This window comes from Mus caroli, unplaced genomic scaffold (assembly GCF_978045245.1).
Source record: "Mus caroli unplaced genomic scaffold, Mus_caroli_1 scaffold_2, whole genome shotgun sequence".
Taxonomy (NCBI): Eukaryota; Metazoa; Chordata; class Mammalia; order Rodentia; family Muridae; genus Mus; species Mus caroli.
In genome coordinates, this window is record NW_028227257.1 from 140131381 (window position 1) to 140144162 (window position 12782).

The following is a 12782-nucleotide window of genomic DNA, read 5'->3' on the forward strand; positions in this document are numbered from 1 at the left end:
CCCTCCCCTCCCCTCCCCTCCCCTCCCCTCCCCTCCCCTCCCCTCCCCTCCCCTCCCCTCCCCTCCCCTCTCCTTCCTTTCTTTCTCTCTTTCTTTCTAGTTAGATATTTTCTTTATTTATATTTCAATGTTATCCCATTTCCTGGCTTCCCCTGCAGGATTCCCCTATCCCCTCCCCCTGCTTCTATGAGGGTGTTCCTCCACCCACCCGCTCTTGCCTCCCGCCTCGCCCTACACTGGGACATAAAGCCATCAGAAGACCAAGGGCCTCTCCTCCCATTGATGCCTTACAAGAACATTCTCTTCTAAATATGCAGCTGGAGCTATGGGTTGCTCCACTCTTTGGTTGGTGGTTTAGTCCCTGGGAGCTCTGGGTAGTCTAGTTGGTTGATATTGTTGTCCTTCCTATCGGGTTACAAACCCCTTCAGCTCCTTCATTCCTTTCTCTAACTCCTCCATTGGAGACCCAGCATCCGCCTCTGTATTTGACAGGCTCTGGCAGAGCCTCTCAGGAGACAGCTATATCAGGATCCTGTCAGCAAGCACTTCTTGGCATCCATAATAGTGTCTGGGTTTGGTGACTGTATATGGGATAGATCCCCAGGTGGGGAGGGACACTAGTCTCTGGATGGACTTTCATTCAGTTATTAAGTTTGTCTTCTATCTGTAATTAATCACCCTCTTTTCCCTAGCATTCCCATGACTATTACTTCTGATTGTTCCTCAAAAATATTGCTTCATGTTCCAATGCCATGCCACTCAGAAAATAACATAATTCAGTGTTTTACTATGCCCAGCTCACTTCCCCAATTTTTGTGTTTTCAATTATTTTTATTTGTATTCTTATCTACAGAATATCAACTCTCACATCTTCCCTTAATTTCTCTTAACAGGTTTTCTTCTAATGAACTTTTAAAAAATTCTTGCTACTATCTCACTTGACCTTTAGCATAGAGTCTCAGTGAGATCAAGGCTTCATTTTTGTATTGATTGTTGTCATACACCTAAGAGTTCATAACCCTGTGCTAATGATAGTAGACAACAATGTGTTTTTGCTAAATAAAGGATCTTAAGTTTTGTCCCCAGAATTACAACTGACCTTGTAGAAAAGTGAGTACAAGTGGTATGTTGGAGAGATGATTCTAGAAAATGTTAGTAAAATTAAATGGCCATAAATCTGGGAAGGGAAGAAAATCTATAGAAACTATAGTACTGAACAACTTACGAGGAAATGGACTTACTGGGAAAAGTTGGGAGGCGGCATAGTAACATAGACTGACTCAAATAACTTGGGAAGAAAGGAGGAGGGACACTATTCAGTATGCCAATCGGATGCTTCAGAGAAAGGAAGAGAAGTATTGTTCTTGAAAATGATTTCAATGCTGGACTCTGGAGGAGTTTCAGAAGGTTTTTGTGTATTTGTCTATAGATAGGTAAAGAACATAACACACATCATCTATACAAAAGACAATTAAGTACTTGGGGTTTCAAGTATCATAATCTTTATACTTGGGGTAACCAAAATATCTCAGGATAGTATCCCTATGCTCTTTCTATTATGTGTACCAAACAAAATATCTGTCTTAGACTGAAATTAGAGTTAAAAACACATTCACCTTAAAGGAGTCAAACAACAACAACTACAACCAAAGTTAATCCAAAAAAAAAAAAAAAAAAAATCTGCGTACTCTGAGGAGTGCAAGGCTTCCCAGACACGGCTTATGATTAGGTGTAGTCTAAGACCTAGCTCAAGGCCGTACACTGTCATATACCATAACTGATAACTGTCTTTGTGGATTTCACTCTGCCTTTATTTGTATTCTTAAAATATCATTGTGATATTCAGTATTCTGCTTGCTTAAGTAAACTAAAATATAAAGATAAAAGGTGTTCTCACATGGAGACCTTAAGTAGGTCACTACCAAATAAGACTGGTACCAAAATGAATTTTCTAAGCCATGCTTTTGTTTCAAGAGCCTGTTCTCTGACAGAAAGTAACATACTAGCATTAGCACAACATGTATTATTCCTATATAGAATCCTTCACTAAGTATTTTCCCATCAATGACTGGAAAAATGAGCCCAAAGGCAAGTCTTTAACACATGAATCTAGTGAGGACAGTTTATATCCAAACTTTAGCATACAAGATGGACCACTAGGGTGTAGTAGAGCTATAGTATGGCAATTGATACAAAGGGATAACTCAGTGAATGCATTTTCACAGACTTCTAGATAAACATTACTTTCTATACACCCTAATCTGATATAGACTAATAATACGATCTTGAAATCTACATCTATCAAATTTAGGTGCTTATTCAAAGTCTTCCTTGTTACTATTGCTCAGTAATAATGAGTTCACACTTAAGACAGACTGTAAGTTCAATGTGGTATATATTTACTCTTTTCAAGTTAGAGTAGATGAATACAAATTAGTCAGAAAACATTAATGCATATATTCTGCCAGTATGCTACACATTGGAAAGATTCCAGTCAAGTTTTTCATTTTCAGTTGCTTCTACTCTCCTTTGCTGCTTCCTTCTGATTCCAATTAGAATCTGTTCATCAGAAAGTGTGAACTCATTCAGTGCTTTTGACTCTCAGAGGTAAACACACTATATAGCTGCAATCAACTCATCATTTAAAAATATAGGCTCGCTTTTTAATTACCTCAAATGTATTTGCTGTGGTTTTAAAAGAACACAAAATAAGTTTTGGAAAAATATAGGCAAACTTATTTGTCTGTTACCTAGTTGAATGGACAGAGATAGAATTCCTGGAATATTATTATCTGAATCTGTAACTGATGCTCCAAGAGGACTATAAAGAACCCATGCTTCTGTTTTATGGAAATTCTATTCCTCTGCTTTTGTGATTCAGAAATGCAAATCTCTTTGTAAATTATTCCTGAACAATTTGTCTAGGCTACAGATTTCTGAGCAGAGGAAGTTGAGTGGAGTAGCAAGGATTTTGTAGACAAAATACGAGGACAAAAGATGAAAATATAACTACTTTATTTTCTCCTACCACCAGTTCACAAGGCAAAATACTACAATACAAAATTTAAATACAAAAATTATAACAAATTCTTCTCCAGAATGGTAGCATTACAGAATTCAATTTGACACTTTCTAAAAATGGGTAGTGCAAATTTAAAAAGTTCCCACTGACAATTACATTGAAATGACATGCTATTTAGAAAATGTCATTATTAGAGTTTCTCCAGAGCTGACTCATTCCAGATTCACCTCTTTATAAAAATAAAATATGCCATTTGTCATTTATTTTACTTGTAAGCCCACCTAGTTACTATCATAATAATAGAGAGAAAAATAAATGTCAAAAGCAAAATATAAATCCATGGATCCAAGATGGATTAGCTAAAATTGGAATTATTACTCTCAACTTCTAGAACAGCCATACATCCTTCTACTACCCTTGAAAAAATAGATTGTGTACATAAGTGCTTATTGAAGACTATTATCCCAGTTGATGAGAGAGAGATTAACATGAAATTAATTTTCAGAGCTACAAAAAAACAACAGAAACTTGAACATTCTCAGTGTTCAAGTATCTTAAAGGCTGTAGTAGAGTATTTCATGTAGACAATGTGCTCAAAGATCACTTATTACTCAGCTCCACCAGGAGAAAATTAGCAGGAGTTACTGTTTCTTTCCTTTAAAAAGGGTTATTTAAAAACAAGAATAGGGCCCCAGACAATAGGGAGATAGTGAAGTGCTTTTCTCAGAGGGTGGGCTTGGAGGCTGGGTATAGAGATTTATATATAGGAGCCAGGGAAGAGTGGGGGCAGGGAGAAGACCAAGAGAAAATTAATTGTTCCATCAAAGCAAATATTTCAATTAATGGTTCTGAATTCATTAGACAAACAACCGTAATAAAGTCTTTTAGGGACTCTCAAACTTCCTTTTGAAGAGTTAAATGCCAAGCCTGCAGTGATTCAGCATTCTTATCTCCAATACATCCACACAACAGCCCACTGAGCTCTGAGAACTCAGTAGATTTTCCTAGCCAAAGTTCAGATACTACCACAATCCCCCTCCAAACACAGGATCAGGTCTGTCACATTACTCCACTTATGATATCAGTTAATGTCTTAACTAGGGTTTCTTGGAAATGGAGGGTTTCTTTTATCTTACAACTTTTCTGTTGTCCTAGGAAATCATATGTTCTGAAGCATAAGGCGCAGTCATTAGCAGCTTGCTCTCCATGGCTTTCTCAGCCCACCTTCTTATAGCACCCAGAACTACCAAACCTGTTGTGTCACTTCCCACAATGAACTTGGCCCAACCACATCCATCATCAATCAATTGTAGTTTTCTGTGATAATCTTCATTTGCTGGAAAACAGGGTGGTAGCTATACTTATCTTTGGCTATAAAGATAAGTCTTAAAATATAATAAGGAATTATGGGGGGTCTAACAAAGTGGTAGCTGTAGATTCTTATCTAAGATCCATGACTTCACTAGCTAAGCGAAGTTGCCTAGTTTTCTAGTACCAGGCATGATTTCTCTCGTGTTGAATGGGCCTTAAGTCCAATTAGACAAAGTGTTGGTTGCAATCAAATTGTGAGTGTCTCTTATTGCACCTTTTTGCATATCTTGCCATGTTGCAATTGTTGTGGTTCATATATGCTGTAGTTATGGTAGAACTGTTTAATTCTTTCCTTTTCTTAGTAGTTTGTGTAGTTTTTTTTTCTGGAAGCATGGAAACTAGATTCCAGAAATGATGTTGTCAGTTCATATGAGTTTTGTGTCCAAAGTTTACAGTCTTCAGCAATAGAGGCTCATTGACAACCTCTGAGAAGCAACAATAATCTATATTGTTTTGTGAGTCAACTGGGCAACTTTGATTAACCATTAGAAAGGAGGTTTTTGATGCCTGGTACTAGAACTTTTGTTAGTTTTTGGCTTTTATTGAACGCATCATCAGTACAAGTTTCTAACTTTATTTAAGACATACCCACTTATATACATATATTTGTACATGTACACACACACACACACACACACACACACACATATATATATATATATATATATATATACTCATAATTTTATATGTATGTGCCTAGGAGATTATAAATTATGTGTATATGTGCATATAAAGGAACATACATTTATATATATGTATAGGTAATTTTGTATGTATATATATGGAAAAGAAGTTAACATTACAATAAAGGTCACTGGAGGGATTCAGGATAGGCTAGCTGGAAGCATCTGGAGGAAGAAAAGTTATCAGATAGAGTGACGTAAATCTATTTCAACTAATAACACATTAAAAGTCATCAATCAAAAAATGTACTATGGGTTTGCCCACAGGCCAGTGTTTGCGGTTACGTTCTCATTTAGGATTCTTCCTTCCACAATGACTCTAGCTTGTTTCCTACAGACATAAAAATATTCTTCAACCTAATTTTCTACACCTTATACTGTTACTATTTTTTGAGGTCTGTCTCTGTAACTCCTGTTTACCAAAGGCAATAAAAGTGCTTTTTATATTCCATATAATTTTATAAACTTGGTATCACTTAAATATAATTTAGGTATGCATTAAGGTTTAATTGAAGTATGTTTGTAATTTTAATAAAAGTTATTAAGGATTTCTTCTTCCTATTAAATTGAATGGGAATTGTTATTGGAAACTTACTGAGCTTAAGTATTATAATTCTGGAATCATTCACTTAATATTATATCCCTTTAATTATCTTCCCTTTATTAACAGTTCTTTTAATCATATATTGCACATTCTCCTGCTTTTTCAGTATTATATAATTACTCTACATCAATGATATTTTAAAGATATCTGAATTATATATGTAGCCTCAAAAATAACCATAGAGTGGTGATACTTGAGGAATCAATTCTATATAAAGTAAGAGAAATGGTCAATATAACTGAGGTTTGAAATCACTGGGTAGAGTGCATCTATATTTCTTAGAAATCATTCAGTTTCTTTCAGCAATCTTTTGTAATTTCCCTTCTGAGGAGCTTTCATACACATATAAGTATATGGTATATGTGGATGTATCTCTTTTTCTATTACATTCCTATATCCATTCAGCTCTTCCATGCTCCATGGATTCCTTTGGTCCAAGAGATACTTAAATTTCTCTTTCACTGTTGCCCAGACAATCCTCCAGTTTTTGCTCCCAGAGGCATCACTGTGTAGTCACTGATTTCTTTTATCTCTTTTCAGAAGTGTGTATATGCAAACATAATGCCATATAGAGTGCAAACACATTGTTGTCTGCCTGAGAATTCCTTACTCTACCTTTCTGGAATGACTTTATTTGTAGCAGTACCTCTCAGTTTATAGGAAAACTTTCAAGAAGTTTTAAATTCTATAATATTTCTGCCATCTTCCTGATGCCACAGTGTGGGAAGAATTATTGTACCACTACAACTGAAGTCTTCTAATTAATGATGAAACACTTTACATAGTGAGAATTGATGTTAGTGTGAAGTACTGTAGTGTGAAGTGTATGTGTGTGTACACACACACACACTCACACACACACAGACACACACACACACACACACACACATATATATATATATATATATATATATATATATATATTGCTCAAGGTTTGCTTGATAGAATCATCAAACTCTATTTACTAAATACTGATTTTATGTGGATCCCATCATAAAAAGAGACTTTATGTAAGCTCAACCTTAGACCTTACAACACATTCCAACTCAGTGGATGATATGGAATGTACTGAACTGGTATAAGCCTTGTCTTTTTATCATGGTTGTATCAAGGTAAGGGAATTTCCTACTTGGCAGTTATGCAATAGGTTTGACATTTGCTTGGTACATTTTTATTGGCTAGTAGTGATTTCAGCTTGGTATGAACAATGGTTGCTAACTTAATTAATCCAATTTGAGACATTAGACACTTCCCTTAAGAACTGACTTGTTGAAAGTAGTGGAGTGGTTGTCTGTTTCAGGCAACTGTGGTTTGTTGCCAGTGTGACATGATTCTTGGAACAAATTGGGGTTTTTCTAGTAGTCAAGTGTATTCTAAGGGCAAGATAATCATAAAATGGAGTCTAAGAGCAAAATGGGGTTTGTAATATTATTTTTGGTCCCTCATAAGTGTGAATGTCACACTTCAGGGACTTGGGCCCTGAACTGAATAAAGGAAGAGAAAGCAAGCTGAACACCAGTATTCCTCTATTTGATTCGAGATAATGGATGCAATGTAATGAGCTGCTGTGTCCTCCTACAGAATGTCTTTCTTGCCATGATGGACTGTGAACCCAAAATATACTTTCCATTTTTTTTACTTGAAGTATATTGTCAGAATCTTTGACAAGGAAGAAAAGTAAACAATACATAGAAAAGAAACCAGGAAGTGAAGGGTATTACTGTGATCAACTTGTAGTGTATGTTTCTGGAACTTCTTTGAGGAATGCATTTGGAAAGTTTTGCAGCTGTGGTCGTGAGGTTTCCTAAAATTCTCTGAGCAGAATTTAGTGCCCCCTCGCTTCAGAGTTTAGAGGAACAGAAAACTGAAAGAAATGGGAACACTCGAAGCCTAATGCATGAGACTGCCGAGAGCAAGCCTTTACTCGGAACTTGAATACAGGCCATTAGAGTTATGTTCTGGCAAAGAGTCTTGTCTTGATCTTCCTTGTCCTGAGCTGATTGTGTTGGTTAATATTTATAATCAACATGAAAAGATCAAGGATTTCTTAGGATACAAGCTTTTGCACTTGTCTGTGTGTGATTTCCTAGAGTGGCTTAATGGAAGTTTAAAAACACGCCTTTGATATGGATATTGTAATTCCATGATCTGAGATTCTGGGTTGCATACAAAGGATAAGGTAAACTGAACACAAGCATCCATTGCTTTCTGCCTTCTACTTCTCTGTGTGTGTGTGTTTGTGATATATATATATATATATATATATATATATATATATATATATATAAATATATATACATTGACCAGATGCCTCATGCCTATGCCACTCCATATTCCCTATCATGGATTGTACCCTCATAAGGTATGCAAAATAAACCCTTCATTAACTATCCAAGTTGATTTATAAGAGGTTTCATCACACTAATAAGAAATACAAGTAGTATATCTGTTATGTCTTGTGATATATGTACTATAGTACATACAATCATGGGATTTTTTAAATAGTTTCACAAGGGTACATTATTTGCCATTATATGGTTTTCATACTTGTCATAGCTGAAGTTCAAATATTTGAAATTAAATCTACATGTTCTAATATAAATACCAACTAAAGTTTCTCCAATACCATTTCTGTATGGCTTCAGTGGAAATTCCACTGAGATCTATATTTTAAATTAATTTCAAACAATAATGCTAATACCATAATATAAATCTAGATTTAAATTGATTTTGAGAAAACTCGAAAATCACTAATTCAAACTAGAATTAAGCTAACCTTATACCTTATTTATATTTATTTTTCCATGCCTGGAGCTGCTAACATAATTTTAGGTCACAGTGCTAATTTTTGTCTCATTCTGATCTTCTTCAATATATACATTCACTTTAAAAACATGATCTAAATTAATTAAACAAGGTATGTTAAAGAATAAATAAAAATAATGTTTATACAGAGATCCATATTCTAGAGGAATTTTAATTGTCAATAAAAATAATTATGTAAATTGTTTATTACCAAGGTTCATTTTCAGTCATTAATTATATCCCAGTAGTGTTAGCATATTTCATTATTGACTAAATGTGTATAGAATACTATATTAAAATTCTGGAAGTCAGTCTTTAAATAATAAAGTAGGGAAACAATATAAACCACTAAGCACAGCTACTGCTGCTGGCACAATTTAGCTTCTGAGCAATCACACGACCCAGGCAGGAAGTATAGGATGGAAGTACGGACAGTAGGACAGTAATTTCCTGTCTTTTTTTTTTTTTTTTCAGAAAAAATTGCATTTAAATTCTAGCATAAAAATTCCTTCTGTAAACTGTTTCAGGAGCACTAGCTGAATATAAAGTCCTGTTTTGCTGTTGCACTTCTTTGTAAGACTGGGGAGATTACTTTCACTTTCTGATGCTTATGTTTCTCCTTTTCTTAATTAAAAGCAATAATCCTTCATTAGGATATTATGAGAATAGAGAGTGTTTGGTTTTATTGAAATGCTTAGCCAGGAGCGGGGCTGAGTTCAGAATAGATATTTACTATTTAATTTTCTAAATTGTGCCTAAATCACTTGCCTTTTTATTACCAATTGGACTTTAAAGTTTATGTTGTACATTTTTAGAATGCAGAGTAACAACCCTCACCAAATACATATTGTCACTTTTAGCTCACTTCTTTTAGAAATCTGAAAACATAAGCTTTCTTGTCAATCTCAGGTGTGGCTCTACAACTCAGCTTCTCATGAGTGTAACAAATATCAGACACTAATAACAAGAGAAAGGGAAAAAAAAATCCGTATCTGGCCCCATTGTGTCTAGGCCAATTGGTGGTAAAAGCATAAAGGAAGATGGTAAAGGAGTCAGCAGGTGGTTCACCTCCTGCTGTTCATATACCCAGACATGGAAGTAGCCAGGCACAAAATATACCCTTTAAATTCAGGAGCATCTGAGACCCAAGCTTTCAGTATGTTAACCTCTCCAAGAACCCATTCTATACCTAATTTAACAAAGTTTGAGGAGTTGATCTACATGTATCGTGAAAGAAAAACACGTCCTTAGCTGGGCTCTCAGTTTATAATTGTTCATGAATATCTGAGTTTATTTTCCAGTACAAGGAAAAGGCACTGTTCAATTATAACCATCATTAGAACACAACTTCATGAGCTTTTACAAAGAGCAGTGAAATTTTAAAGCCACTGGCTTACACATTGGATATGTAGATACCACATGTGAGAACTGTATAAGCTCTCATTGAAATTTATGTTTCTATGACTTATGTCTTTCATATGAATTTGAACTCAACATAAATAAAGTACTAAATCAAGAGTAAACATAGACTTTGTTATAGCATTTGCCATGCCAGTCAAAGGTATCATAAGTTCATTAGAGTCTTAAACTTGAGCAAGTTTCTGTTGGTTTTATGTATGTGCAGTCACAGTCTTGATAATCTTTCTCCTTAGACTACAGGGAATTGTTTGAATGTTTGTGTAGGATGGCATCTTGCAAAAATTCTAGCTTTGTACACATACCAGAAGTCATTAATATAGTTTGAGCATCCCAAATTTGGGGGTCTAAAGTCTGAAATGGTTCAGTGTGTACAAAATTATGATCATGACTTTGATACCATGGGAAGAAAATTTCACAACTGACTTCACATAGCAGATTCAGGTCACAGCTATATAAAAACTATTTTTGCATATAATATATAATACTTTTACTTTTATATTATATTATTTTTCTTATGTATGTGTGTGAAAAATAAAATTATTTGAGTTTACCCTTTGAGAGCAATATAAGAGATAAATCATTATGCTTATACAGGTATAAAAATCTAAACATATCAGAAACATAAAATGTTTCTCATCCTAAGCTGTTTGGAAAGACTATATCCACCATACAATAATTTTATGAGTGGATCATAGCCAGGACTGACCAATTACATGCAGCTAACAACAGGCAGGTTATATACACATTGATGGATAGTATATAATTATAAACTGATTATGCTTATAAGGTTATTTTGAAACAGGATCGAGTAACTCCTCAGTTTTATTAATAATGATTTATTTTGCTACATTACATAGAAGCAGAGTGGGTATCAGAAAGAAAAGTAGAGTTTGGAACAATGTTGACATTATTTTTCCTGACAGAATGGTATAGACATCACTTGTTGGTTTAATTGATTTCTGATTATCCAATTGTAATGTGGAACAAGTGCAAAAGGTCAAGTGGTCTCAGCACTCAAGCTCGTTTTCCCCTTGGTATGCTTCTCTGTCAGTAACTGAATTAAAGTTGATGAGATGTGATGATATGCTATGCTATGCATTGACGTTGTAGTTAGACCATTGTAAGGGTGTCTTAATGGAAGCCAAACACATAAACCTGGGTCCTTTCATTATAGATAAAAAGACTTGTGGACCTCATGAGTTCCAGTGTAAGAACAACAACTGTATTCCAGATCACTGGCGATGTGATAACCAGAATGACTGCAGTGATAATTCTGACGAAGACAACTGTAGTAAGTGAATATTGCCTAATGACCTTGTAAGCCTGTCAGCCCGGCCAATAAGCAGGATGGCAATTTTTATTTCAGTTAAGGTGAAATTTGGACCTCTCTGTCCTGAAGCTCTCATTTTTATACATATATTCACATTTGGACAGAATATTCAGAATAAATTGACCTGACTCTTAAAGGATAAAATGACTGGAGTGCTTACCCCGGGAGTTATTTTCTTTCAGCTCTAAGAATTGGTAGGAGAGTATCATGAGGTTTAATGCAGCCCATTAGTATGCAATGAAGAAAGCCCTTGATGCAAGTTCGTACAATGAGCTGACTGATGTGCAGACAGCACAACACATATCAAGTTTAATGGATGCTATTCATTCCATTTCTGCCTCAATCCTTTTACACTACAAATTCATTCAAGAGCATCTTCCAGTGAGTTATCATTTATCCTCTCTGGAATAGTGAACACCATATGCATGCAGGATGCTTTTCTCAGAAAATAGTATAACACTGGTGGCATCTGCTTGCTGAACATTTATGCAATAATTTTAATACCAATAATTATCCAATAATCATATTTTAGAACTGAGGCAGAGTGCCTGACATATTGTTTTCTCAGCAAAATTCTTACCAATGCTTTTATATATAAGCAAAAGTTATTATTAACATAGTTAAAATAAAAAGCAAATTACATTCATTAAATATTTATATTTTGTTCCTTTCTAAAAGGATTTGAAGCAGATGGATAACAATAATATCTCCTCTTCATTACATTGGATTAATAGCATTCATTCACAGGAGACAATGCCATGATTTACATAATAATACTTTCTTTGAAGGAAGGCTTATAGTTGGTAGGGTGAAAACCTCAGAGAAACTCTTGGATATTCAGCCTGAAAAACATGTACCAATGTTTCGAATAACTTTTTGGAGGAGTGGGAATTATGCCTGACAATCCAATCATTTAAAACATCTGAATGTGGGATCACCTGTAGATATTACTTTACATATATAATCTCAGTGGATCAGAGTTTTTAAATGTAGAGAAAATTGCATGGACTTATTAGGGATTTAGATTCATTAAAACAGCACTTAAAACCACATTTATACAGAAGGATCTTAGGTATATTCAGTGACTGAAATAAAAATCAGATGAATTTATGATGATACTAATAGAAGAAAAATTAATTTAAAATATAAGAATGTACATACCCAATGTTCTAGATATTTCTTAGATTTGTTTTATGTGCTTAGTCTTAATCGTTTAGATTCCTTGAGCAAACATTCTGTTTTGAAAGATACTGAGGACAAGAGAATTGACCTTGGAAATAGAACACTTTGTGGAGTTTTCCTTTTCCCTTCTTCCCTTCTTTACTGCTTATAACTAGACATTGAACCAAGGGAATTATACATTCTAGGCTAATTCTCTATTTCATCTTACACTGATTTTGAGTCAGAATTTCACTAAACTGGTCAAACTGACCTTAAATGCACTTTGTTGTCCAAGCAGCCCTTGGACTTATCATCTTCCTGCCTCACCATCAAAAGTACTTGGCATTAAAATCCTGTATCATCAGAGTCAGACAAGGTCGATCTTTG

At 34.8% G+C, this 12782-nt stretch overlaps 1 protein-coding gene across 3 annotated transcripts in view; it reads left to right on the forward strand.

Annotated features, from left to right (window-relative positions):
- Nucleotides 1–12782, forward strand: part of Lrp1b (LDL receptor related protein 1B) — a 2026300-nt gene that overhangs the window by 1847802 nt on the left and 165716 nt on the right. For all 3 annotated transcript variants that reach the window (XM_021181392.3, XM_029472167.2, XM_029472172.2), the window contains exon 67: nt 11079–11195. In XM_021181392.3, coding sequence (XP_021037051.1) covers nt 11079–11195 — 117 coding nt within the window. The remainder of the gene's footprint in view (nt 1–11078; nt 11196–12782) is intronic.